Raw genomic sequence first — 26329 nt, forward strand, 5'->3', positions numbered from 1 at the left:
CCCAGCAACCAAGATGATGACCTCCCAGCAACCAAGATGATGACGCCCAGCAACCAAGATGATGACGCCCAGCAACCAAGATGATAACTCCCAGCAACCAAGATGATGACGCCCAACAACCAAGATGTTGACCTCCCAGCAACCAAGATGATGACGCCCAGCAATCAAGATGATGACTCCCAGCAACCAAGATGATGACTCCCAGCAACCAATATGATGACTCCCAGCAACCAAGATGATGACCTCCCAGCAACCAATATGATGACTCCCAGCAACCAAGATGATGACTCCCAACAACCAATATGATGACTCCCAGCAACCAAGATGATGACTCCCAACAACCAAGATGATGACTCCCAACAACCAAGATGATGACTCCCAACAACCAAGATGATGACTCCCAACAACCAAGATGATGACTCCCAGCAACCAAGACGTTGACCTCCCAGCAACCAAGATGATGACTCCCAACAACCAAGATGATGACTCCCAGCAACCAAGATGATGACTCCCAGCAACCAAGATGATGACTCCCAGCAACCAAGATGATGACCTCCCAGCAACCAAGATGATGACTCCCAGCAACCAATATGATGACTCCCAGCAACCAAGATGATGACTCCCAGCAACCAATATGATGACTCCCAGCAACCAAGATGATGACCTCCCAGCAACCAAGATGATGACTCCCAGCAACCAAGATGATGACTCCCAGCAACCAAGATGATGACTCCCAGCAACCAAGATGATGACTCCCAACAACCAAGATGATGACTCCCAACAACCAAGATGATGACCTCCCAACAACCAAGATGATGACTCCCAGCAACCAAGATGATGACCTCCCAACAACCAAGATGATGACTCCCAGCAACCAAGATGATGACTCCCAGCAACCAAGATGATGACTCCCAGCAACCAAGATGATGACCTCCCAACAACCAAGATGATGACTCCCAACAACCAAGATGATGACTCCCAGCAACCAAGATGATGACTCCCAGCAACCAAGATGACTGTGGCATATTGCTTTGGCCTCATTAACCCTGTTAAGGTTGACAGGCCTTAACCCCTAATCACCAAACATGGTGGTTGTGTCAGTAAGTTATTGTGGTGGCCTTAATAACCCTCCAGAGGGCGAAGTACATTATAAATGAAGTACATCTTAGCAAGATTGAAGTACATCATTACAAGATTGAAGTGTATCATTACAAGATTGAAGTGCATCATTAGAGGTTTAAAGTGTTTCATTGCAGGTTTAAAGTGTATCATTGCAGGTTTAAAGTGTATCATTGCAAGATTAAAGTACATCATTGCATGATTGAAGTGTATCATTGCATACTTGAAGTGTATCATTGCATGATTGAAGTGTATCATTGCAAGATTGAAGTGTACCATTGCAAGATTGAAGTGTATCATTGCAAGATTGAAGTGTATCATTGCAAGATTGAAGTGTATCATTGCATGATTGAAGTGTATCATTGCAAGATTGAAGTGTACCATTGCAAGATTGAAGTGTATCATTGCAAGATTGAAGTGTATCATTGCAAGATTGAAGTGTACCATTGCAAGATTGAAGTGTCTCATTGCAAGATTGAAGTGTATCATTGCAAGATTGAAGTGTATCATTGCAAGATTGAAGTGTATCATTGCATGATTGAAGTGTATAATTGCAAGATTGAAGTGTATCATTGCATGCTTGAAGTGTATCATTGCAAGATTGAAGTTTATCATTGCAAGATTGAAGTGTATCATTGCAAGATTGAAGTGTATCATTGCAAGATTGAAGTGTATCATTGCAAGATTGAAGTGTATCATTGCAAGATTGAAGTGTATCATTGCATGATTGAAGTGTATCATTGCAAGATTGAAGTGTATCATTGCATGATTGAAGTGTATCATTGCAAGATTGAAGTGTCTCATTGCAAGATTGAAGTGTCTCATTGCAAGATTGAAGTGTCTCATTGCAAGATTGAAGTGTATCATTGCAAGATTGAAGTGTATCATTGCAAGATTGAAGTGTATCATTGCATGATTGAAGTGTATAATTGCAAGATTGAAGTGTATCATTGCATGCTTGAAGTGTATCATTGCAAGATTGAAGTGTATCATTGCAAGATTGAAGTGTATCATTGCGAGATTGAAGTGTATCATTGCAAGATTGAAGTGTATCATTGCATGATTGAAGTGTATAATTGCAAGATTGAAGTGTATCATTGCAAGATTGAAGTGTACCATTGCATGATTGAAGTGTATCATTGCATGATTGAAGTGTATCATTGCATGATTGAAGTGTATCATTGCAAGATTGAAGTGTATCATTGCAAGATTGAAGTGTATCATTGCAAGATTGAAGTGTACCATTGCATGATTGAAGTGTATCATTGCATGATTGAAGTGTATCATTGCATGATTGAAGTGTATTATTGCAAGATTGAAGTGTATCATTGCAAGATTGAAGTGTATCATTGCATGATTAAAGTACATCATTGCATGATTGAAGTGTGTCATTGCAAGATTGAAGTGTATCATTGCATGATTGAAGTGTATCATTGCAAGATTGAAGTGTCTCATTGCAAGATTGAAGTGTCTCATTGCAAGATTGAAGTGTCTCATTGCAAGATTGAAGTGTATCATTGCAAGATTGAAGTGTATCATTGCAAGATTGAAGTGTATCATTGCATGATTGAAGTGTATAATTGCAAGATTGAAGTGTATCATTGCATGCTTGAAGTGTATCATTGCAAGATTGAAGTGTATCATTGCAAGATTGAAGTGTATCATTGCGAGATTGAAGTGTATCATTGCAAGATTGAAGTGTATCATTGCATGATTGAAGTGTATAATTGCAAGATTGAAGTGTATCATTGCAAGATTGAAGTGTACCATTGCATGATTGAAGTGTATCATTGCATGATTGAAGTGTATCATTGCATGATTGAAGTGTATCATTGCAAGATTGAAGTGTATCATTGCAAGATTGAAGTGTATCATTGCAAGATTGAAGTGTACCATTGCATGATTGAAGTGTATCATTGCATGATTGAAGTGTATCATTGCATGATTGAAGTGTATGATTGCAAGATTGAAGTGTATCATTGCAAGATTGAAGTGTATCATTGCATGATTGAAGTGTATCATTGCAAGATTGAAGTGTATCATTGCATGATTAAAGTACATCATTGCATGATTGAAGTGTGTCATTGCAAGATTGAAGTGTGTCATTGCATAATTGAAGTGTGTCATTGCAAGATTGAAGTGTATCATTGCATGATTGAAGTGTGTCATTGCAAGATTGAAGTGTGTCATTGCATAATTGAAGTGTGTCATTGCATGATTGAAGTGTTTCATTGCATGATTGTAGTGTATCATTACAAGATTGAAGTGTATCATTGCAAGATTGAAGTGTATCATTGCAAGATTGAAGTGTATCATTGCAAGATTGAAGTGTATCATTGCATGATTGAAGTGTATCATTGCAAGATTGAAGTGTATCATTGCAAGATTGAAGTGTATCATTGCAAGATTGAAGTGTATCATTGCAAGATTGAAGTGTATCATTGCATAATTGAAGTGTGTCATTGCATGATTAAAGTGTATCATTGCATGATTGAAGTGTATCATTACAAGATTGAAGGGTATCATTGCAAGATTGAAGTGTATCATTGCAAGATTGAAGTGTATCATTGCATGATTGAAGTGTATCATTGCAAGATTGAAGTGTATCATTGCAAGATTGAAGTGTATCATTGCAAGATTGAAGTGTATCATTGCATGATTGAAGTGTATCATTGCATGATTCAAGTGTATTCCAGTTATATCTAATTTAAATCCTTCAGTGATATTTTTATTTAAATTATGGCAATATTTTTCTCTTGTAATTTTATTGATAGAATTCTTGAGAACTCACAGAGAACTCTAGAGAACTCACAGGGAACTCTCCAAAACTCAGAGAACTCTCCAGAACTCAGAGAACTCTCCAGAACTCACAGAGAACTCTCCAGAACTCAGAGAACTCTCCAGAACTCAGAGAACTCTCCAGAACTCACAGAGAACTCTCAAGAACTCTCCAGAACTCAGAGAACTCTCCAGAACTCAGAGAACTCTCCAGAACTCACAGAGAACTCTCCAGAACTCAGAGAACTCTCCAGAACTCACAGAGAACTCTCCATCAGCCCGACAAGGTAGCAACTGGCGATGAGTACATCAATTAGGATATAGAAAGAAGATACATATTAATTCTGTTTAACTTATATTCTATCAGAAACAGTACTTCGCTATTCAAGAGTAGATTTATGGTCACCATATCTACATAGACTATGTACAGCAGGACTCTATTAGTCTTGAAAAGTACACCGTCGTTCATTGGATGATGAGGGAAAAAAAAGGATTAAAGACAGCATGGAATACCATGTAATGGGGGAGGATTGGGAGGGAGGGGAGGATTGGGAGAGGGGGGGGGAGGATGGGGGGGAGGGGGTGTTTGCATCCATTCAGGAAAATGTTTTTCATTATGAGTTGTCCTTCTGCAGGAGGCCTACTCCTGAAGGATGATTGACTCCTGCAGGAGGCCTACTCCTGAAGGATGATTAACTGCTGCAGAAGACCTACTCTTGAAGGATGATTGACTGCTGCAGAAGACCTACTCCTGAAGGATGATTGACTCCTGCAGAAGACCTACTCCTGAAGGATGATGACTCCTGCAGTAGACCTACTCCTGAAGGATGATGACTCCTGCAGAAGACCTACTCCTGAAGGATGATTGACTCCTGCAGAAGACCTACTCCTGAAGGATGATTGACTCCTGCAGAAGACCTACTCCTGAAGGATGATGACTCCTGCAGAAGACCTACTCCTGAAGGATGATTGACTCCTGCAGAAGACCTACTCCTGAAGGATGATTGTCTCCTGCAGGAGGCCTACTCCTGAAGGATGATTGACTCCTGCAGGAGGCCTACTCCTGAAGGATGATTGTCTCCTGCAGGAGGCCTACTCCTGAAGGATGATTGTCTCCTGCAGAAGACCTACTCCTGGAGGATGATTGACTCCTGCAGGAGGCCTACTCCTGAAGGATGATTGACTCCTGCAGGAGGCCTACTCCTGAAGGATGATTGACTTCTGCAGAAGACCTACTCCTGAAGGATGATTGACTCCTGCAGAAGACCTACTCCTGAAGGATGATTGTGTCCTGCAGAAGACCTACTCCTGAAGGATGATTGACTCCTGCAGGAGACCTACTCCTGAAGGATGATTGTCTCCTGCAGAAGACCTACTCCTGAAGGATGATTGACTCCTGCAGGAGACCTACTCCTGAAGGATGATTGACTCCTGCAGGAGACCTACTCCTGAAGGATGATTGTCTCCTGCAGAAGACCTACTCCTGAAGGATGATTGACTCCTGCAGGAGACCTACTCCTGAAGGATGATTGTCTCCTGCAGAAGACCTACTCCTGAAGGATGATTGACTCCTGCAGGAGACCTACTCCTGAAGGATGATTGACTTCTGCAGGAGGCCTACTCCTGTAGGATGATTGACTTCTGCAGGAGGATGACTCCTGAAGGATGATTGACCCCTGCAGAAGGATGACTCCTGCAGGAGGCTAATGGAAGCTGGGATCCCAGCCCCTCACCCCTTGTCACAGCCCCCACAGCGCTAGTCCCAGCACACGCAGTGTGGCAGTGGTTCCCAGCTCACCTCTCAACTAAGACCTGGTCGAGGACCGGGCCGCGGGGACGCTAAGCCCCGGAATAATCCCAAAAGGTAACCGGGGATCAATATCCCGTTCCTATCAAGAAACGTTTTGACACAAGTAGTAAAAACCCCCATTCTCCCCCCCCCCCATGTCAGCCCTCTTGGTCTGGTCAACCTCACATCCTGCAAGGTCGGTGTTCAATCCCCGATGATGCAAGTAGTTAGGCACGCTTTTTGGAACTCAGTGCCCCCTTTACCCTGTTCCTCTAAACTTGCTAATTCCTTCCCTTTTCAGACTGTAACCAGCGTCTTGTGGGAGAGGTGAAGAAGGGTGAAGGAAAAGGGGCTCATACAGAGGGATTTACATGATATTGAAGACAATATGGCTTTATTAGATCCAGTTACATTTCTTAAAAATAAAAATAATCACCATTGAAAGACTGGACCGAATTGTTAACATTGAAATAACAAATATTGCTTTGTAACAAGGAACAGCAATTTTGACTTACATTACAAATTATATTAGGACTAGGGGGGGGGGGGGGGGTTCTAATTTAACAATGTAAGCATATTCACTGTATATGTAATCAAATGTAATCCATGAAATGATTACAATACATAAAATTTGTGAGAGTATAATCTGTGTAGCCGTGCTGTAGCCAGGCTGTAGCCGTGGTGTAGCCAGGCTGTAGCCGTGCTGTACCCAGGCTGTAGCCGCGGTGTAGCCAGGCTGTAGCCAGACTGTAGCCAGGCTGTAGTCAGGCTGTAGCCATGCTGTAGCCGTGGTGTAGCCAGGCTGTAACCAGGCTGTAGCCAGGTTGTAGCCAGGCTGTAGTCAGGCTGTAGCCGTGCTGTAGCCAGGCTGTAGCCGTGCTGTAGCCAGGCTGTAGCCGTGCTGTAGCCAGGCTGTAGCCGTGCTGTAGCCAGGCTGTAGCCGTGCTGTAGCCAGGCTGTAGTCAGGCTGTAGCCGTGCTGTAGACAGGCTGTAGCCATGCTGTAGCCAGGCTGTAGCCGTGCTGTAGACAGGCTGTAGCCGTGCTGTAGACAGGCTGTAGTCAGGCTGTAGCCAGGCTGTAGCCAGGCTGTAGCCAGGCTGTAGTCAGGCTGTAGCCGTGCTGTAGCCAGGCTGTAGCCGTGCTGTAGCCAGGCTATAGCCAGGCTGTAGCCAGGCTGTAGCCGTGCTGTAGCCAGGCTGTAGCCGTGCTGTAGCCAGGCTGTAGCCGTGCTGTAGCCAGGCTGTAGTCAGGCTGTAGCCGTGCTGTAGTCAGGCTGTAGCCGTGCTGTAGACAGGCTGTAGCCGTGCTGTAGCCAGGCTGTAGGCATGCTGTAGGCATGCTGTAGCCAGGCTGTAGGCATGCTGTAGTCAGGCCGTAGCCGTGCTGTAGCCAGGCCGTAGCCGTGCTGTAGCCAGGCTGTAGCCGTGCTGTAGCCAGGCTGTAGGCATGCTGTATCCAGGCTGTAGGCATGCTGTAGCCAGGCCGATGCCGTACTGTAGCCAGGCCGTAGCCGTGCTGTAGCCAGGCTGTAGCCAGGCTCTAGCCGTGCTGTAGCCAGGCTGTAGCCAGGCTGTAGCCAGGCTCTAGCCGTGCTGTAGCCAGGCTTTAGCCGTGCTGTAGCCGTGCTGTAGACGTCCTGTAGCCAGGCTGTAGCCGTGCTGTAGCCAGGCTGTAGCCGTGCTGTAGCCAGGCTGTATCCGTGCTGTAGCCAGGCTGTAGCTGTGCTGTAGCCAGGCTGTAGCTGTGCTGTAACCAGGCTGTAGCCGTGCTGTAGCCAGGCTGTAGCCGTGCTGTAGACGTCCTGTAGCCAGGCTGTAGCCGTGCTGTAGCCAGGCTGTAGCCGTGGTGTAGCCAGGCTGTAGCTGTGCTGTAACCAGGCTGTAGCCGTGCTGTAGCCAGGCTGTAGCCGTGCTGTAGCCGTGCTGTAGACGTCCTGTAGCCAGGCTGTAGCCGTGCTGTAGCCAGGCTGTAGCCGTGGTGTAGCCAGGCTGTAGCCGTGCTGTGGCCAGGCTGTAGCCGTGCTGTAGTCAGGCTGTAGCCATGCTGTAGACAGGCTGTAGCCAGGCTGTAGCCGTGCTGTAGACAGGCTGTAGCCGTGCTGTAGTCAGGCTGAAGCCGTGCTGTAGACAGGCTGTAGCCGTGCTGTGGACAGGCTGTAGCCAGGCCTAGCCGTGCTGTAGCCAGGCCGTAGCCGTGCTGTAGCCAGGCTGTAGGCATGCTGTAGCCAGGCTGTAGGCATGCTGTAGGCATGCTGTAGCCAGGCTGTAGGCATGCTGTAGCCAGGCCGTAGCCGTGCTGTAGCCAGGCCGTAGCCGTGCTGTAGCCAGGCCGTAGCCGTGCTGTAGCCATGCTGTAGCCAGGCTGTAGCCATACTGTAGCCAGGCTGTAGGCATGCTGTAGCCATGCTGTAGGCATGCTGTAGCCAGGCTGTAGGCATGCTGTAACCAGGCTGTAGGCATGCTGTAACCAGGCTGTAGGCATGCTGTAGCCAGACTGTAGCCAGGCTGTAGGCATGCTGTAGCCAGGCTGTAGGCATGCTGTAGCCAGGCTGGAGGCATGCTGTAGCCAGGCTGGAGGCAAGCTGTAGGCAGGCTGTAGGCATGCTGTAGCCAGGTTGTAGGCATGCTGTAGCCAGGCTGTAGGCATGCTGTAACCAGGCCGTAGCCATGCTGTAGCCAGGCTGTAGCCAGGCTGTAGCCGTGCTGTAGCCAGGCTGTAGCCGTGTTTTAGCCAGACTGTAACCGTGCTGTAGTCAGGCTGTAGCCGTGATGTAGCCAGGCTGTAGCCGTGCTGTAGCCAGGTTGTCGCCGTGCTTTAGCCGTCCTGTATCCATGCTGTAGACCGACTGTAGCCGTACTGTAGCAAGGCTGTAGCCGTGCTATAGCCGTACTGTAGCCTGGCTATAGCCGTGCTGTAGCCTGGCTATAGCCGTGCTGTAGCTGTGATGTAGCCAGGCTGAAGCTGTGCTGTAGCCGTGCTGTAGCCAGGCTGTAGCAAGGCTGTAGCCGTGCTGTAGCTGTGATGTAGCCAGGCTGTAGCCGTGCTGTAGCCGTGCTGTAGCTGTGCTGTAGCCAGGCTGTAGCTGTGCTGTAGCCAGGCTGTAACAAGGCTGTAGCCGTGCTGTAGCCAGGCTGTAGCTGTGCTGTAGCCGTGCTGTTGCCGTGCTGTAGCCAGGCTGTAGCTGTGCTGTTGCCGTGCTGTAGCCAGGCTGCAGCCGTGCTGTAGCCGTGCTGTAACCAGGCTGTAGCCGTGCTGTAGCTATGCTGTAGCCGTGCTATAGCCGTGCTAGAGCCATGCTGTAGCCATGCTATTGCAATGCTGTAGCCAGGCTGTAGCCATGCTATTGCAATGCTGTAGCCAGGCTGTAGCCATGCTGTAGCCAGGCTGTAGCCGTGCTGTAGCCAGGCTGTAGCCATGCTGTAGCCAGGCTGTAGCCATGCTGTAGCCAGGCTGTAGCCATGCTTTAGCCAGGCTGTTGCCAGGCTGTAGCCAGGCTGTAGTCATGCTGTAGCCAGGCTGTAGCCATGCTGTAGCCAGGCTGTAGCTGTGCTGTAGCCATGCTATAGCCATGCTGTAGCCGTGCTGTAGCCAGGCTGTAGCCAGAATGTAGCCGTGCTGCAGCCATGCTGTAGCCAGGCTGTAGCCGTGCTGTAGCCGTGCTGTAGCCATGCTATAGCCATGCTGTAGCCGTGCTGTAGCCAGGCTGTAGCCGTACTGTAGCCGTGCTGTAGCCATGCTGTAGCCATGCTGTAGCCAGGCTGTAGCCGTGCTGTAGCCGTGCTGTAGCCATGCTATAGCCATTCTGTAGCCAGGCTGTAGCCGTGCTGTAACCAGGCTGTAGCCGTGCTGTAGCCATGCTATAGCCATTCTGTAGCCAGGCTGTAGCCGTGCTGTAACCAGGCTGTAGCCAGACTGTAGCCGTGCTGCAGCCGTGCTGTAGCCAGGCTGTAGCCGTGCTGTAGCCGTGCTGTAGCCATGCTATAGCCATGCTGTAGCCAGGCTGTAGCCGTGCTGTAGCCATGCTGTAGCCAGGCTGTAGCCGTGCTGTAGCCAGGCTGTAGCCGTGCTGTAGCCGTGCTGTAGCCGTGCTGTAGCCGTGCTGTAGCCTTTCTGTAGCTGTGCTGTAGCCAGGCTGTTGCTGTGCTGTAGCCATGCTGTAGCCAGGCTGTAGCCGTGCTGTAGCCAGGCTGTAGCCGTGCTGTAGCCGTGCTGTAGCCAGGCTGTAGCCGTGCTGTAGCCAGGCTGTAGCTGTGCTGTAGCCAGGCTGTTGCTGTGCTGTAGCCATGCTGTAGCCAGGCTGTAGCCGTGCTGTAGCCAGGCTGTAGGCATGCAGTAGCTCTGCTGTAGCAAAGCTGTAGCCGGGCAGTAGCCGTGCTGTAGCCAAGCTGTAGCCGTGCAGTAGCCAGGCTGTAGGCATGCTGTAGCTGTGCTGTAGCTGTGCTGTAGCCGGGCTGTAGCCGTGCTGTAGCCAGGCTGTAGCTGTGCTGTAGCCAGGCTGTTGCTGTGCTGTAGCCAGGCTGTAGCCGTGCTGTAGCCAGGCTGTAGCCGTGCTGTAGCCAGGCTGTAGCCGTGCTGTAGCCAGGCTGTAGCCGTGCTGTAGCCAGGCTGTAGCCGTGCTGTAGATGTGCTGTAGCCAGGCTGTAGCCGTGCTGTAGCTAGGGTATAGCCGTGCTGTAGCCAGGCTGTAGCCGTGCTGTAGCCAGGCTGTAGCCGTGCTGTAGATGTGCTGTAGCCAGGCTGTAGCCGTGCTGTAGCTAGGGTATAGCCGTGCTGTAGCCAGGCTGTAGATGTGCTGTAGCCATGCTGTAGCCGTGCTGTAGCCAGGGTATAGCCGTGCTGTAGGCAGGCTGTAGATGTGCTGTAGCCGTGCTGTAGCCAGGCTGTAGCCGTGCTGTAGCCAGGCTGTAGATGTGCTGTAGCCATATTGTAGCCAGGCTGTAGCCATGCTGTAGCTAGGCTGTTGCCAGGCTGTAGCCGTGCTGTAGCCGTGCTGTAGCCAGGCTGTAGCCATGCTGTAGCCGTGCTGTAGCCAGGCTGTAGCAGTGCTGTAGCCGTGTTGTAGCTGTGCTGTAGCCATGCTGTAGCCATGCTGTAGCCGTGCTGTAGCCAGGCTGTAGCCGTGCTATAGCCAGGCTGTTGCCGTGCTGTAGCCAGGCTATAGCCGTGCTCTAGCCGTGCTGTAGCTCTGTAGCAAGGCTGTAGCCGTGCTGTAGCCAGGCCGTAGCCGTGCTGTAGCCAGGCTGTAGCCAGGCTGTAACCGTGCTGTGGCTGTGCTGTAGCCAGGCTGTAGCCAGGCTGTAGCCAGGCTGTAGCCGTGCTGTATCCAGGCTGTAGCCGTGCTGTATCCAGGCTGTTGCCAGGCTGTAGCCGTGCTGTAGCCAGGCTGTAGCTGTGCTATAGCCAGGCTGTAGCCGTGCTGTAGCTGTGCTATAGCCAGGCTGTAGCCGTGCTGTAGCCAGGATGTAGCCGTGCTGTAGCCGTTCTGTAGCCAGGATGTAGCCAGGCTGTAGCTGTTTTGCAGCCATGCTGTAGCCAGGCTGTAGCTGTGCTGTAGCAAGGCTGTAGCCGTGCTGTAGCTGTGCTGTAGCCGTGCTGTAGCCAAGCTGTAGCCGTGCTGTAACCAGGTTGTTGCCAGGCTGTTGCCAGGCTGTAGCCGTGCTGTAGCCAGGCTGTAGCCGTGCTGTAGCTAGGCTGTAACTATGCTGTAGCCAGGCTGTAGCCGTGCTGTAGCTAGGCTGTAGCCGTGCTGTAGTTAGGCTGTAGCTGTGCTGTAGCCAGGCTGTAGCCGTGCTGTAGCCAGGCTGTAGCCATGCTGTAGCCAGGCTGTAGCCAGGCTGTAGCCGTGCTGTAGCTAGTCTGTAGCCAGGCTATAGCCGTTCTGTAGCCAGGCTGTAGCCGTGCTGTGGCCAGGCTGTATCCAGGCTGTTGCCAGGCTGTAGCCGTGCTGTAGCCAGGCTGTAGCCGTGCTGTAGCCAGGCTTTAGCCGTGCTGTAGCCGTGCTGTAGCCAGGCTTTAGCCGTGCTGTAGCCAGGCTGTAGCCGTGCTGTAGCCAGGCTGGGCCACAGCCGAACACAGTGAGCACTCCAGACTAGACGTATGTCTTTGGCATATGTGTGACACATGTGTGACACATGTGTCACATCTCCCCGGTGTCAGATGTCTTCATTCCCTGGCGACGGACACTGTCAGACCCTTCTGGTAATTATTTTCACATGGTAGGCCTGCTAAAAACACACGATAAACTCGCATCTTTTCTATGGGTCCTGCCACGCCAATCTAACAGGCCTGTATCTGCACAATTGTTTGGCTCTGTTGCACATTGTTTTTCTGTTGACAGTGCCCGCTATAGGCCGCATGAGCAGGCTCGAACGCGGGTCTTACACTGGACACTTACGGGACATTGGTAATTTCCAGCACTAATGCTCTGAAAAGCCTCACCATATTTTTCTGTCAATGAACAGTTTAAAAATTCCTCCTCATAATTATCTATCGTCTATTTGAAAATAATCTCTGAATTGCTGCACAGGAAATGCCATTGGTATTCGTGTGTATTTTCTATAGAGGCTAAGACAAAAAAAAAAAATATGACAAATGCACTCTTGTGTAAAAAGTGAGGTAATTGACATGTCAGAAACTGTTGACTTAAAAAAGAGTATTTGGTTTGTAATCCACCCAGCATCCTTAAGGAAAAAGTATTGAGCTTTGATGGTTAATGTGATGCCTCAATGACATCTTAAAAATTTGACATGCTCATACAGTTCTGTTCAATTGTCTACATACAAATACCTAGACGAGAAACAGTCATAACAGCACTGGGGATTTTGGGCCGCTACCTGGAGACGTACTCGGGATTTACCCTCGAATATATTAATCTTCCCCCCTTCCCAATACCATATGACCCTCCCCCCCCCCGCTCCCTCTTCCTTTTCTCATGTCAAGATCGTCCCTTCGTCTGTCTGCGTCTCGCCTTAAGACGCCATTCCGTCGTTTTTGACGCACTGCTCACAACCGGTTGTTTCCAGGTTCGATTCCAAGGCAGAGCAAGACGTTACGCCACGTTTCCCTACTCTCGGTGCCTCTGTTCACCTAGCATAGTTATCTAGGATTTAGGCAACTATTGTGTATTGCATCCTCGGGAAGATCGGCCATTGGCTTGAGAGGCTTCATAAACATAAAGACTTCATGCTTAAGACGAAGACTTGAGGCCTCGTCGCTGGGAACCCATCAGAGACAACAATAAGGGTTGATGGTGATACCATTCTGAAATTCTGGAGTATATTGACAACTCTTATTCCCCTTCGACCTTCGTGTGTGCCATACCAAGAGTGTTACCAAGTGGGTACAATACCCAAGTCTGGTGTTGGTTACTCGTTCAATCAACGTCGCTGAGTCTGAATCAACGTTGATGACGTTGATTAGTGTTGCTGGGTGTCATCACATCTTCAGACCCGTTATTGTGGCTCATCGTCTGCAACACTAGACACAATTGAAGTTAATGTAGAGAAGGTCAAAAGATACCTGGAGGAACTGGATGTATCGAAAGTAGTAACACCAGACCAGATATCACCATGGGTGCTGAAGGAAGCTGCGGGGATCTTGTGTTACCCATAGTGTTGCAATGGCGCTACCCCTGCACGTCACGGTCGCTGGGGGGGGGGACAAAACAAAGTATGCAACTACAACAATGAAAATCCTTCATATCAAATGTCATATAGTGGAAAATGTGACTATTGATGATGACTTCACCTCACGAAACCCAAGTGCATAGGCTTCGTCATTGAGAGGTAATTGTATACGATTTAGTATGGATGTATATCCACAGGAAGTCACTTATGTAACAGTTGATTTGATCTTGCGTTAGCTGAAATTGGTGCAGGAGTTTAGACGGCAAGAGTTAATTAAGTAATTGACAGTTCCTTGCAACCAGGTGGTTCTATGTCTAGACGAGACACTCACCCCCCATTCCCGAGTACGTCCCCAGAGCGAAATATTTACATTAACAAACTATCATAAAAGAGGATTATATATCTATTTAGTCATCCAGAGGCATCGAATTTTTTTTTTTTTAAGTACAGGTGTTCTATTTTTCATATATGTTAAATATAAAATTCCATACCCCCACGATTTTGAAAACAGAAAATTAGTTGGAATATTTTTTTTTAGGGTAAGAAGGGCAATATATAATATTTCGGTAATACCTTGACATATATACGGGCGTATAATTGTATTGGGATATGCATTCAACTCACAATTATCCAAGATACAAAAATTCTCTTAACTTGAAATTCTACAATATACATTTCTTTTTTCTGGCATTAAATAATACTTGGAATGTGACGATATCTACCATAATAAGCTTTGAGCACATCGTTAAGCTTTGGGGGTGAAATTTTGAGTATCCTACACATCTTTAAAGCTTATTAAGGTAAAAAGCGTTACACCTTTGTGCTATCGGGCACCATTTTTCACGCCTTTCTTAAACTATTAATAATATCTAAAAACATCTATTAATTCAATATTATTTGTAGTAATACCTTTATTTATAAAGTTTTCGTCAAGTCAAAATCTAAACGAGAAGAAAATAGTCAAATCCATCCGTATAGATTAATTTAGTTATACCTGTCGTAAGGGTTTATTTGAGTTACCCTTTAAGTGTAGCGACTGGCAAGGTCTAGCATTTTCTTCCACCAAGCTAAGGCTGGCACTCTCTTCAATTTTTGTATGCAAATAATGGGGGTTGTAGGAGAGGTGTGGCAGTTTATTTTTTGGACACGATCGTTCTCAGCTTAAACTTATTTGTACTGTCTCTTCTGACAAGATAAATTACCATCTCTACTGAAAGAAAAAAAAATGTGAGAGAAACTGACATCTGTTCCTCTCTCATCCGTTTTCTTTACATTTGCAAATATTTTTTGTTTTGTTTTTAATTTGTTTAGTGTGCCAATTAGTATTTTGCATTACTTTTGCCTCAGATATCACGTTAAGCTGTGCCTAATTCATGCCTCTTGGACAACAAGTGGTTGCACAAACTAGGAGGTAGAAAAAAGATTGAAATGAACAACGCCTAACCCACCAAGCATTGGTCTGACTCACATTAGTTGAGCTCCTAAATGTTCTCACCCGTTTGGGAAGGGGGATTATCTGTGCGTTGAGTGATGAACGTTGGAGCTTAGCTCTTCACCTACTTATAAACGCTCAAGCATACTTATGTACTTAATTTACAAACTTATATACTCACAATCCGTTCTTCAGTTGTGACCAACGCATTGCCCTAATCCCGTTTTCAATGAACGCATTTTTTATCATGTAATTTCTGGTCCCCAACTCAGAAATAAGGAAAAGGGTGCATTGTGAGGTCGACGAGGGAGGTAATACACTTAGGCAAGAGTGAGGAAATGGGAAGGTAAATAAGGGGAAAAAAGGAAGGGGGGTGGAAAGGATGGAGGGAATAAGGAATAGAAAGGGGAACGGGGGGGGGGGGGGGGGTGTTGAAACACACACATACTCTCACACACACACACACACACACACACTCACACACACACACGGACGCCTATGTTGAACTTTCTTTTCTGCTACTGCTGCTGCTCCCGTTATTATTGAGTTGTGCGAGGCGCTTGTAGATGGCGGAGTTGATGAAGCGCGGGTAGGAGTCGCGGTGCATGAGAGTGTATATCTGCGTCTGCGCCTCGTCGAAGGTGTGGGGCGTCGGGTCCACCATGTTCCTGTTGATGATCTCCCGCACTCTCGAGTCCAGCGACACCTGCAACAGTGGAATTGTCACTACCACACCTGCCACACAGTATAATTGTCACTACCACACCTGCCACACAGTATAATTGTCACCAAGCTAAGAATGATAGAGAAGAAGAGCAGAGGGAAATGGAAAGAATAAGTGGAGTTAGGATGGAGCAGGAGGTTAGACCAGCGCAAGAGCAGGACAGGCAAATGCAGGACAGTTGGCTATGCCAACACTTACAAATTCCAAGCCCCAGAATGGGGGCTAGCCCAAAGGGAGAATCTAGCCCCTCTCCCTCATCCCGGAAGGAAACTAAACAGCCAGTAGAAATGAGTAATCTTACAATTTGATACAGGAATGCAGACATTACAAGAGGCAAGCTGCAAAACTGCAGGACTGCATCCTCAAATCATTGCAGTTACAGAGACAAAACTAAAGAGCATCTTGAGGTTATCTTGAGATGATTTCGAGGCTTAGCGTCCCGGCGGCCCAGTCCTCGAACAGGCCACCGTTTTGTTATACCCCCCCCTACCCACCTGTAGCAGCTGTCTAACTCCCAGGTACATATTTACTGCTAAGTGAACAGATGCATCATGGTAAAAGAAACTCTGCCCATTTTTTTCCGTCTCCACCAGGAATAGAACCCGGAACCTCAAGACTACGAATCCCGAGCGATGTCCATTCAGCTGTCAGGCCACGTAATAGAAGATGAAATATTCCCACGATGGTGTCAGGTAGTAGGAAAAAGAGATGATAAACATAAAGGTGGAGGAGTTGTTACTGATACAACAAAACTGGAGTTTTGAGGAGATAAGAGATTCCAGAGATAATCCACCAGTAGGATGTCATACTTGACATGATAACAGTGAGAACAATGGAGTTGCCAGTAATTGTTTTGTAATATGATCAATGTAATAAAGCATGTCTGAAGATAATAGAGTAGGGAGGGGGGGGGGGTCACAGTGGCAAGGAGAGCCAGAGATCCTGATACTTGGAGATTTTAATCGCAGGGAAATAAATTGTCAACAAAGGATCCTGACTGGGAAGATGAGACACGGAGAGCAAGACTTGTGGACACTATACAGGCAAACACTCCCTGTGGCAGCATATCAAGGAGCCAACAAGAGAAAATGAAGCAGATCTACCAGCCTCCCTAGACCTGGTGTTTATCTAAAATGAAGAAGATGTAGAGAACTTAAAATATGAGGTCCCACTAGGAGCCAGAGGCCAATGTGTTAAGTGTTTGATGACGCTGTAGAACTGAGAGAGTTGGAAACAGGAGAAGGAGCAAGAAAGAAAACAGAAGTGGGGACTACAGGAGGGTTATCTTGAGGTTATCTTGAGATGATTTCGGTTTTTTTTTTAGTGTCCCCGCGGCCCGGTCCTCGACCAGGCCTCCACCCCCAGGAAGCAGCCCGTGACAGCTGACTAACACCCAGGAACCTATTTTACTGCTAGGTAACAGGGGCATAGGGTGAAAGAAACTCTGCCCATTGTTTCTCGCCGGCGCCTGGGATCGAACCCAGGACCACAGGATCACAAATCCAGCGAGCTGTCCGCTCGGCCGACCGGCTCCCTTGTAGTGACAAGAGACGACCAGAAACAACACTAGACAAAATCACGACTTAGTAATGGTCCACGACGAACCGAAACGTCGTCGTTTCTCCATTATATAATGTGAGGTTTGGTCATCACATCTTCAGACCCGTTATTGTGGCTCATCGTCTGCAACACTAGACACAATTGAAGTTAATGTAGAGAAGGTCAAAAGATACCTGGAGGAACTGGATGTATCGAAAGCAGTAACACCAGACCAGATATCACCATGGGTGCTGAAGGAAGCTGCGGGAATCTTGTGTGACCCATTAAACTCATTCTGCCCGAAATGCTGCGCGTAGTAGTGGCTTTACAAGATTGTAATTACTATTCTATGTATCCTCACAATCCCAGTGTACCTTTCATGTATATATATAAATATAAATAAATAAAAATAAATAAATATAATGTTCAACATTACACTAAAGATAGAGAGCTGCCGGAAATCTGGAAAAAGGCAAATGTGGTTGTAATATTAAAAAAAAGTGGGGCAGATATGAAGTACTAAACTATAGACCAGTGTCATTAACATGCAAGATTGTAGAATGTTGTCAGAAAAAGGACTGTAGAACATGTGGGGAGTAACTGTTATAAGAGGCACAACACAGCTTCAGACGAGAAATCATACTTGACAGACATGATTAAATCGTATGACATGTTCACCAAAATAACACAAAAGAAGAAAGGATGGGGTGACTGCATCTTTCTACACTGCCAAAAATGGTTGATACAGTTCCTCTCAAAAGACTAATACATAAGATGGATACAAACCCAGGGAAAACAGGAGTCACTGGACTGGGTGCTGGAGGTGATGATGGAGAGGAAACAAAGGGTCATAGTGAGGCGTCAGGCTGGAGAGGAGTGGAAAGTGATATTCCACGGGGAACAATCCCAGGAACATTGATCTTTTGTGCCCTCTGTAATGCTTTTGCGCTACGGCTCACAGGATGTGTATGGGATGCACAATAAACTAGCCGCCTTCGGCGGCAACAATCAATCAATCAATCTAAATAATGTAAATGAGCTTGTAGAGGGAGAGAACTGATACGTGTTGATGTTTGCAGACGATGTAGAGTTAATGAGGAGAGTAGGAACCGAAGAGAACTGTAGGGTGCTGCAAGAAGACTTTGACAAACGTTAGGAGTGAGCAGATAAATGGCTGCTGGAATTCAATCCAAATAAGTGTAAAATAATGAAAATGGGTACAGGAGACCTGTATTTAAGTATACTATAAGGTCGAAGTAATTTTTAAGAAACAGTAAGATAAAAATATCTGGAAGTAGACATAATCCCAACACCAGAAGCTCATGTGAACAGGATAACATCAGCAGCATATGTGAAGTTAGCAAACATAAGAAGATCATTTAAGGATCTATAAAAAGAGGCTTTTGCATGCATGCACTACACATGTGAGATCAATACTTGAGTAATGTAACTGAAGCACTAACCGCGGCTCCCAGATCCCTGCAAACTTGTTTGAGGCTGCCCATAAGCATCTGGCTTATAACCTCGGACAGACACATTTAACGCTTATATATAAAGACTGCTTGGTTCACCATTTTGATTAGTGACACCATAATGTAACATTGAGAGAGAAGCTTTAATAATGTGACCCATTGCCCGGGACTGGAAGCCTATTAGAAATGTGCTCAAATTGGCGATTAATAATGAGCAAAATTCTCCTGTGAGAATTCTCAAAATTCTCCTGTATTGGAGAATACAATGTTTGAATGTGTTAAGAATAATAAGCCTATTTTACTGTGAGACTTTTATTGCTGCACCAGCGAAGACAAGTATGTTTCATGAGGGTTGTGTTTGGTTGTTGTGTGAACTATGCTGCAGCTTTACTCTCATCAACAACCATCCTCCTATAATTACACTTAACAAAGTTCACCATTAACAAACAATGGCTTCCTGGATAATGGTGCCATTACAAGATTTGTCAGTCAAAAAAAAAATTTCAGGAACGGAATTTCATTTTTTCAGAACCTCGTTTTCTGCACAAATAAATTTGAATTAAATCCCGCCATAAAACCGATCTCTTTCAAATATTTTCCAGTTCAGCTCCTGATGCTTGTCGTCCCTTACTGTTTATGTGGGCATGATGTGCGTGGGTGTTTTGTAGCAAGGTTCAGTGTCGTGTCACCGCTCCTTGCTTCTGATGATTGTTCTGTGTTGTGTGCTGGGCTCCGTCTGTTCCTATTGTATGTTGTTAAATTAGGTCTCGTGGCTGGCCTCTCCTTTGCATTGCGTTCCTCTATATTTGTTCGGTTTGGTTGTGGTTGTATGCATGTTTGGGGTTGAAGGCTTTCCCTTAATTGCCTTCATGTAATTTTTGGTGGGTGGTAACGACCTTGGAGTGTTTGGGTCCATTCTGTATGTTCCTAGCTTTATGTATTTATTTATTTTTTTCATTTTTGTTGTTGTATTGTTCCCCTTATGCATGCATGGAGTTATACTTGTATTTCAGTGGTGTTTGACTTTCTGTTTTGATGTTTGTAACTTTCTGTTTTGATGTTTGTAACTTTCTGTTTTGATGTTTGTAACTTTCTGTTTTGATGTTTGTAACTTTCTGTATTGATTTGTTGTCTTGTTTATTTTGTATATACAGCTTGGTGTTTGTTGATCATTCCTGTGGTGTTATGACACTGTCCTGGTGCTTCGGTACCTTGCCTTTAATTGTATTTATTATTGTTTTGTTATAAAGAAAACAAGTTTACCTCCTTAGTCGAACGTCATCAGTCAACCCGAACTCACACTAGGCTAGTTAGAGTAGCGGCCGTCCTCCCCAGACACATAAATTTTATCATACTGTGTATTATAAATTTGTTTGTTCTTATATGTAAATTAATATTATTATACATACAAACTCTATGTATAGTTAGGGGTAGGTTTGGTTAGGTGTTTAGGTTCTGTTGACGATTATTTGTATTTGAAGTACGTGGGGGAAGCATTTATAGATTTGTGGTTCGAACAGAGGACGTGAGCAAAGCACTTGTTCCGTAAGTGTTCGGAGGTCATCAGTTGTGAGTCGTGTGTAAACCGTTTTTCACTCATAAACCAACCCGTCCTCGACTCAAGTCCATTACATCCAGCGGTCGACCCCACAGACGCATTCATAAATTTTAATATGCTGTTCATTCAAAACGGGATTTTCTCAAGTATAAATTAATATTATAATATATTAGCATATTGTGCATATATAGGCATAGGTTAGGTTAGGTTAGGTGTTTAGGTTCTGTTGGCGATTATTTGTATTTGTAGTACGTGGGTGAAGCATTTACAGCGTTGTGATTCGAACAAAATTCGTCAGTGAAACACTTGTTCCGGATATGTTCGAACGTCAGTAGGTGTGAGTCGTGTGTAAACCGCTTTTCATTCATAAACAGGGGGTTTGGTGGGTGCATGGAATCACTTTTAGATCTTTGTTTGGAGGACGGGCTGCATAAACAGCTGAGGTTTGGCGGGTGGATGGAATCACGTTTGGGTCTTTGTATGCGAGGACGGGCTGCTGAGTTGGTGAGCACGGACCGCTGGCTTGGAGCAGCTCCATTCGAAACCCGAAAGCACACTTTACTTCCGCAGGTCAGATGATTAAGGTGTTAACTATTGTTAGTGATGGTTGTGTTGTGATGTCTTGTCTTGTGGCGAGTGTAGTGAAACTATGTAAGACGTTAGCAAATAATTCAACCGCTCTTATCGTACAAGACACATCAAGTGCTTAGCCACAGTGACTTACATGTTCAGGGTATACCATACAATAGAGAACGTTCTCTCAATTGTTCTCAATACAATAGAAAACGATGTATACACTAAGGGTATACTCTGCTCCCCGGTGTGCGTACACTGTAGTTTTTGACTATATTCAAACCTATAGTATAGTGAGTGGTTAATCAGTAACCACTCACTTATTATGGTGTCCTAAACAACCCTTCAGAGGCAGATAGGTCTTAAGATTGATAGGTTATGCTACTTGTCTTAAGACTAGTAGCAAAATTTGAATTTGAATTTGAACTAGTAGCAAAACAATGGTGACGAACGCCACCACCAACTTGTTCAGTGTTAACTCGAGGACGAGCGCCTTAATTATTCATCCCATCTCATGCAAGTGCGAAACTAGAGCAGGAAAACGGCGCTTTTTCTGTACGTGGGGTCGAGTCCCAGCCTGTGTGGGGTCAAACACTTGCCCAAGTCTGACCCCCACTAGACCTGGTATCCCACACGCCTCATTCATGGACACAAGGTAAGAGTTCCTTGATCCTCAAGTATATACATGTATGTTGTACCTAGTAGCCAGAACGCAGTACTCGGCCTACTGTGCAAGGGCCGATTTGCCTAAAAAGCCAAGTTTTCCTGAATTTATATACTTTTGTAATTTTTTCTTATGAAATGATAAAGCTATACATTTCATTATGTATAAATTCAATTATTTTTAATTTGAGTTAAAACTAACGTAGATATATGACTGAACCTAACCAACCCTACCTAACCTAACCAACCCTACCTAACCTAGCCTAACCTATCTTATCTTAACCTAAACTAACATAACTGTCAATCATTTATGGTCTTAATATAACATAACAATAATTCAAATATATCAGTTAGATTTTTTTAATAAAGAAAATCACTCGGCCTATTAGGGAAATCGCGCATTGCATAGTAGGCCGAGAAGTGCGTTTTGGCTACTAGGTAAATGTGTTTATATATATGTCGTACCTAGTAGCCAGAACGCACTTCTCAGCCTAATATGCAAGGCCCGATTTGCCTAATAAGCCAAGTTTTTCTGAATTAATATATTTTCTCTAATTTTTTTTTCGTATGAAATGATAAAGCTACCCATTTCATTATGTATGAGGTCAATTTTTTTTATTGGAGTTAAAATTAACGTAGATATATGACCGAACCTAACCAACCCTACCTAACCTAACCTAACCTATCTTTATACGTTAGGTTAGGTTAGGTAGTCGAAAAAAACGTTAATTATAATTAATAATAATAATAATAATAATTTTATTTAGGCAAAGGTACATACATAAAGAGATTTTACAAAGTTTGTTGGCATTATAGATAAGAGCTAGTACATACAAAGCCTAAAGCCACTATTACGCAAAGCGTTTTCGGGCAATTCATGAAAACTTGGCTTATTAGGCAAATCGGGACTTGCATAGTAGGCTGAGAAGTGCGTTCTGGCTATTAGGTACGACATATATATATATATATATATATATATATATATATATATATATATATATATATATATATTATACATATGTTCGTTTTTGTGGTCATTGTATTTTAATTGTGGGGCATGGGGATTGAAATGTATAATGTATAAAGGGAATTTTAACTATTTTTCTATACGTTGGAGTGTTAAACAATTAGAGAATAACTCTTACAACCCAGGGAAAACAGAATTTATTACACGGTGTAATTTGCTTTCATGAAATTACAGGTAAGAATATACAGCGAGGGACAGAAATCCACCAATTTTAAGGTACGTTCCAATTTCTTACTGTCAAAGGTATACTTAACTTCACAGCAAAGTCAGATCAAAAGTATACCGAGTATGTGTACCGTGGGACAGGATACACTTTTGAATTTTGATTTTTAAATTGGGCATTCTGTTATTAGTTTTTAAATTGGGCATTCTGTTATTAGTTTTTAAATTGGGCATTCTGTTATTAGTTTTTAAATTGGGCATTCTGTTATTAGTTTTTAAATTGGGCATTCTGTTATTAGTTTTTAAATTGGGCGTTATGTTATTAAATTTATATTTTGGGCATTCTATTACTACTATTCTAAAGTACTGAGTACATGCCGGTAAATGAACTCCGGGTGATAATAGCATTTAGAACTCGACCTTAGAGTAGAGTGCTCCAGTTGATCTTCTCATTGTTACCGTATTATTATGTCCAGTAATTAGTCAAATGGTAGTTATCAGTATTAGGAAGGTAACCGGTCACTTTCTGGTCAAAACACTCTTATGTGGGAAGCAGAATTAGGCATAGACTAAAGAATCTTATTTTCTGCGTTAATGCAGAGACTCAAATTAATATTTTGATGTTCAGCTCTTGAATCGATTATTTCCCTTCAAACCGAGTTGCTTTGTAAAGTGATCAATTGAGCTGCTTTGTAAATCAGCTGTGTTGCTTTGTAAATCAGCTGTGTTGCTTTGTAAATCAGCTGTGTTGCTTTGTAAATCAGCTGTGTTGCTTTGTAAATCAGCTGTGTTGCTTTGTAAATCAGCTGTGTTGCTTTGTAAATCAGCTGTGTTGCTTTGTAAATCAGCTGTGTTGCTTTGTAAATCAGCTGTGTTGCTTTGTAAATCAGCTGTGTTGCTTTGTAAATCAGCTGTGTTGCTTTGTAAATCAGCTGTGTTGCTTTGTAAATCGATCATTTGCTGCAAATTAAACAATTCAGTTGCTTCGTAAATCAGTCAGCTGAGTATACACTGAAAATCGATCAGTCGAGTTTCCTTGTAAATAAATCATTTGAGTTGGTTTGTAAATCAACTGCAATTCGATCTCAAAATTATCTCAACCTCTTCAGCTCAGTTCCGGCGCTAAAGGGATTGAGCTATGTGGAAAGTCTGAGAGAACTGGACCTTACCTCACTGAAGGAAAGGAGAGAGAAGGGGAAAGGGGGAAGCGAAATATAACGAGAAAACGCCAAGCCATTACGGCTATATAGCACTGGGAAAGAGTCAGGATAAGGATTTGGGATGGGACGGGGGGAAGGAATGGCGCCCAACCACTTGTACGGTCGGGGATTGAACGCCGACCTGCATGCACATTTAGGTGAGGACTCACACGGCGCTGGACAAGCACCTGACGTCACTCACCAGCGGGAGAGGAAAAAGAAAATCGTTTAACATTTTTGGGACAAATAATTTTTTGGCCATTTCTTAAGACGAGGAAGGTCCTCCACGACAGTTCTTTTCACACCAGGAATATATATATATATATATATATATATATATATATATATATATATATATATATATATATATATATATATATATATATATATATATGTCGTACCTAGTAGCCAGAACGCACTTCTCAGCCTAGTATGCAAGGCCCGATTTGCCTAATAAGCCAAGTTTTCATGAATTATTTGTTTTTCGACTACCTAACCTACCTAACCTAACCTAACTTTTTCGGCTACCTAACCAAACCTAACCTATGAAGATAGGTTAGGTTAGGTTAGGTAGGGTTGGTTAGGTTCGGTCATATATCTACGTTAATTTTAACTCCAATAAAAAAAAATTGACCTCATACATAATGAAATGGGTAGCTTTATCATTTCATAAGAAAAAAATTAGAAAAAATATATTAATTCAGGAAAACTTGGCTTATTAGGCAAATTGAGCCTTGAATAGTAGGCCAAAAAGTGAGTTCTGGCTACTAGGTACGACATATATATATATATATATATATATATATATATATATATATATATATATATATATATATATATAATATAATCTAATTTTTCATAGAGAATGTCTGTCTGTCCGTTTAAGGTTGAAGTTCAGACGCTTGGGGCACCATTATACATTGCAGGATTAATAATGATTTTATTGGCAGTTTCATACTGAAGGGTGTCGACCCGGGGCCCTGTTTCCCGAAGACTGTGTCTGTGAAATGTTCTGTGCCATGTCCATAGACTTTAGCATTAATTTAAATAAAGTAAATTCAGCAGAGATTGAATTGACTGGTGGAGAGAGGGAGTGAGAGACGCGTAGATAAAACGAACTAGAAATACAACGGTTTTGTCAAACCAAAACGTTAAAAAAGCAACTGTTTTGCCCAAGACGTAAAAATTAAAGTGTTTTGATTGCACGCGGATAGACTTGGGGAAGCGGTGAGTGCAAGTGTAGGGACTTGAGGAAGCAGGGAGTGCAAGTGGAGGGACTTGAGGAAGCAGGGAGTGCAAGTGGAGGGACTTGAGGAAGTAGGGAGTGCAAGGGGATGGACTTGGGGAAGCGGTGAGTGCAAGGGGATGGACTTGGGGAAGCGGTGAGTGCAAGTGGATGGACTTGAGGAAGCAGTGAGTGCAAGTGGATGGACTTGGGGAAGCGGTGAGTACAAGTGGAGGGACTTGGGGAAGCAGTGAGTGCAAGTGGATGGACTTGGGGAAGCAGTGAGTGCAAGTGGAGGGACTTGAGGAAGCAGTGAGTGCAAGTGGATGGACTTGAGGAAGCAGTGAGTGCAAGTGGAAGGACTTGAGGAAGCAGTGAGTGCAAGTGGATGGACTTGAGGAAGCAGTGAGTGCAAGTGGAGGGACTTGAGGAAGCAGTGAGTGCAAGGGGATGGACTTGGGGAAGCAGTGAGTGCAAGTAAAAGTGTCGTGCGGTGCAGAGAGTGAAATCGTTCCAGGAAGAAAATTGGGGATTGGAGTGTGGAAAGGGAGTGGGGGGAGGGGGAGGGGGAGGGGAGCAATTCAAATACCCCCTACCCCCCCTCCCCCCACCCCCCTCTTGGAAGTCGACATCTCCAGTTGTTGACAAAGCTACTGGCACCGCCTGAGACACACTCGACACTAATAAGGCACTCCAGGGGGTTCCCTAACACCCTCCATACCCCCCTTCTTTCCCCCCACCCCCCTTTATTTCTCACCCCCATACCCCCTCCTCATCCCCCCCGTACCCCTTCCCCTGCCCTCCACCCCATATATAAGCAGGAAAAGGTTTTCCTACTTTTCTTATGTTTTATGTTTATGAAACATAAGATGAGAAACAGATGGCCTATAGAATTACGTCAGTTCCTAAGTGTAATGTCAGTGTGGGAATAGTTGTTTAGTTGTTTCCTTACTAAGATCTGTGTTTAAGTCATTCATTAAAACTGGATCCAAAGTGCAAAACCCATTAATAATATTCATGTTATATGGCTCATACACAAGTTATTGTTGTTGTTGTTGTGGTTGTATATTGATAACTCCAAGTTGTTCTTCCTGTCGTCGCGGGTTCTTACAATAATGTCTTTTTTGGGGACTTTTTCGTCCATTTTGTGAGTTGTGCAAAAACAAAGTTTCTGTAGAATGGTTCAATAGCGGGAAGTGATACGATATTGTTGCCAGTTTGAGGGGCGGTAGTAGAGTGGTTCACCTTTTAATGATTTCTTCGACATATCCGTGAGAGTATGGCTTATTGAGGAGGACATGTCTTACTGTAGCGAGGTCCTCCTCACCCAGCTGCCACCTGGAGCAGTGGGTGAGGCAGCGGTTGGCGTAGACATTTAGACATTGTCAACGCTGCCCTTGTACCTGTCACGACTCTCACTACTATCATTAAGACACATTACA

The 26329-nt window shown here is 44.8% G+C and overlaps 2 protein-coding genes across 4 annotated transcripts in view; one reads left to right on the forward strand and one right to left on the reverse strand.

Annotated features, from left to right (window-relative positions):
- The first annotated feature begins 767 nt into the window (after positions 1 to 767).
- Positions 768 to 4188, forward strand: LOC138366407 (uncharacterized). The gene is made up of 3 exons (XM_069327450.1): positions 768 to 892; positions 1278 to 3764; positions 3894 to 4188. Exons 1-3 carry the CDS (start codon positions 768 to 770, stop codon positions 4186 to 4188), a joined length of 2907 nt encoding a protein of 968 aa, XP_069183551.1.
- Positions 4189 to 4231: 43 nt separating this feature from the next.
- The window catches only part of Dhit (Double hit), a 251234-nt gene continuing 229136 nt past the window's right edge, over positions 4232 to 26329 (reverse strand). For all 3 annotated transcript variants that reach the window (XM_045740980.2, XM_045740981.2, XM_045740982.2), the window contains one exon: positions 4232 to 15451. In XM_045740980.2, the coding sequence (XP_045596936.1) occupies positions 15242 to 15451 (210 nt within the window). In that variant the 3' untranslated portion in view covers positions 4232 to 15241. The remainder of the gene's footprint in view (positions 15452 to 26329) is intronic.

This window comes from Procambarus clarkii, chromosome 19 (assembly GCF_040958095.1).
Source record: "Procambarus clarkii isolate CNS0578487 chromosome 19, FALCON_Pclarkii_2.0, whole genome shotgun sequence".
Classification (NCBI taxonomy): Eukaryota; Metazoa; Arthropoda; class Malacostraca; order Decapoda; family Cambaridae; genus Procambarus; species Procambarus clarkii.

What these genes read in the sequence shown, in the direction of transcription:
- LOC138366407 (XM_069327450.1), top strand. Translation starts at nt 768, where the DNA reads ATGATGACTCCCAACAACCAAGATGATGACCTCCCAACAACCAAGATG. An exon ending in AACCAAGATGATGACTCCCA is followed by an intron (nt 893 to 1,277) that starts GCAACCAAGATG and finishes GTATCATTGCAG; the next exon opens with GTTTAAAGTGTATCATTGCA. An exon ending in TATCATTGCAAGATTGAAGT is followed by an intron (nt 3,765 to 3,893) that starts GTATCATTGCAT and finishes TTTTATTGATAG; the next exon opens with AATTCTTGAGAACTCACAGA.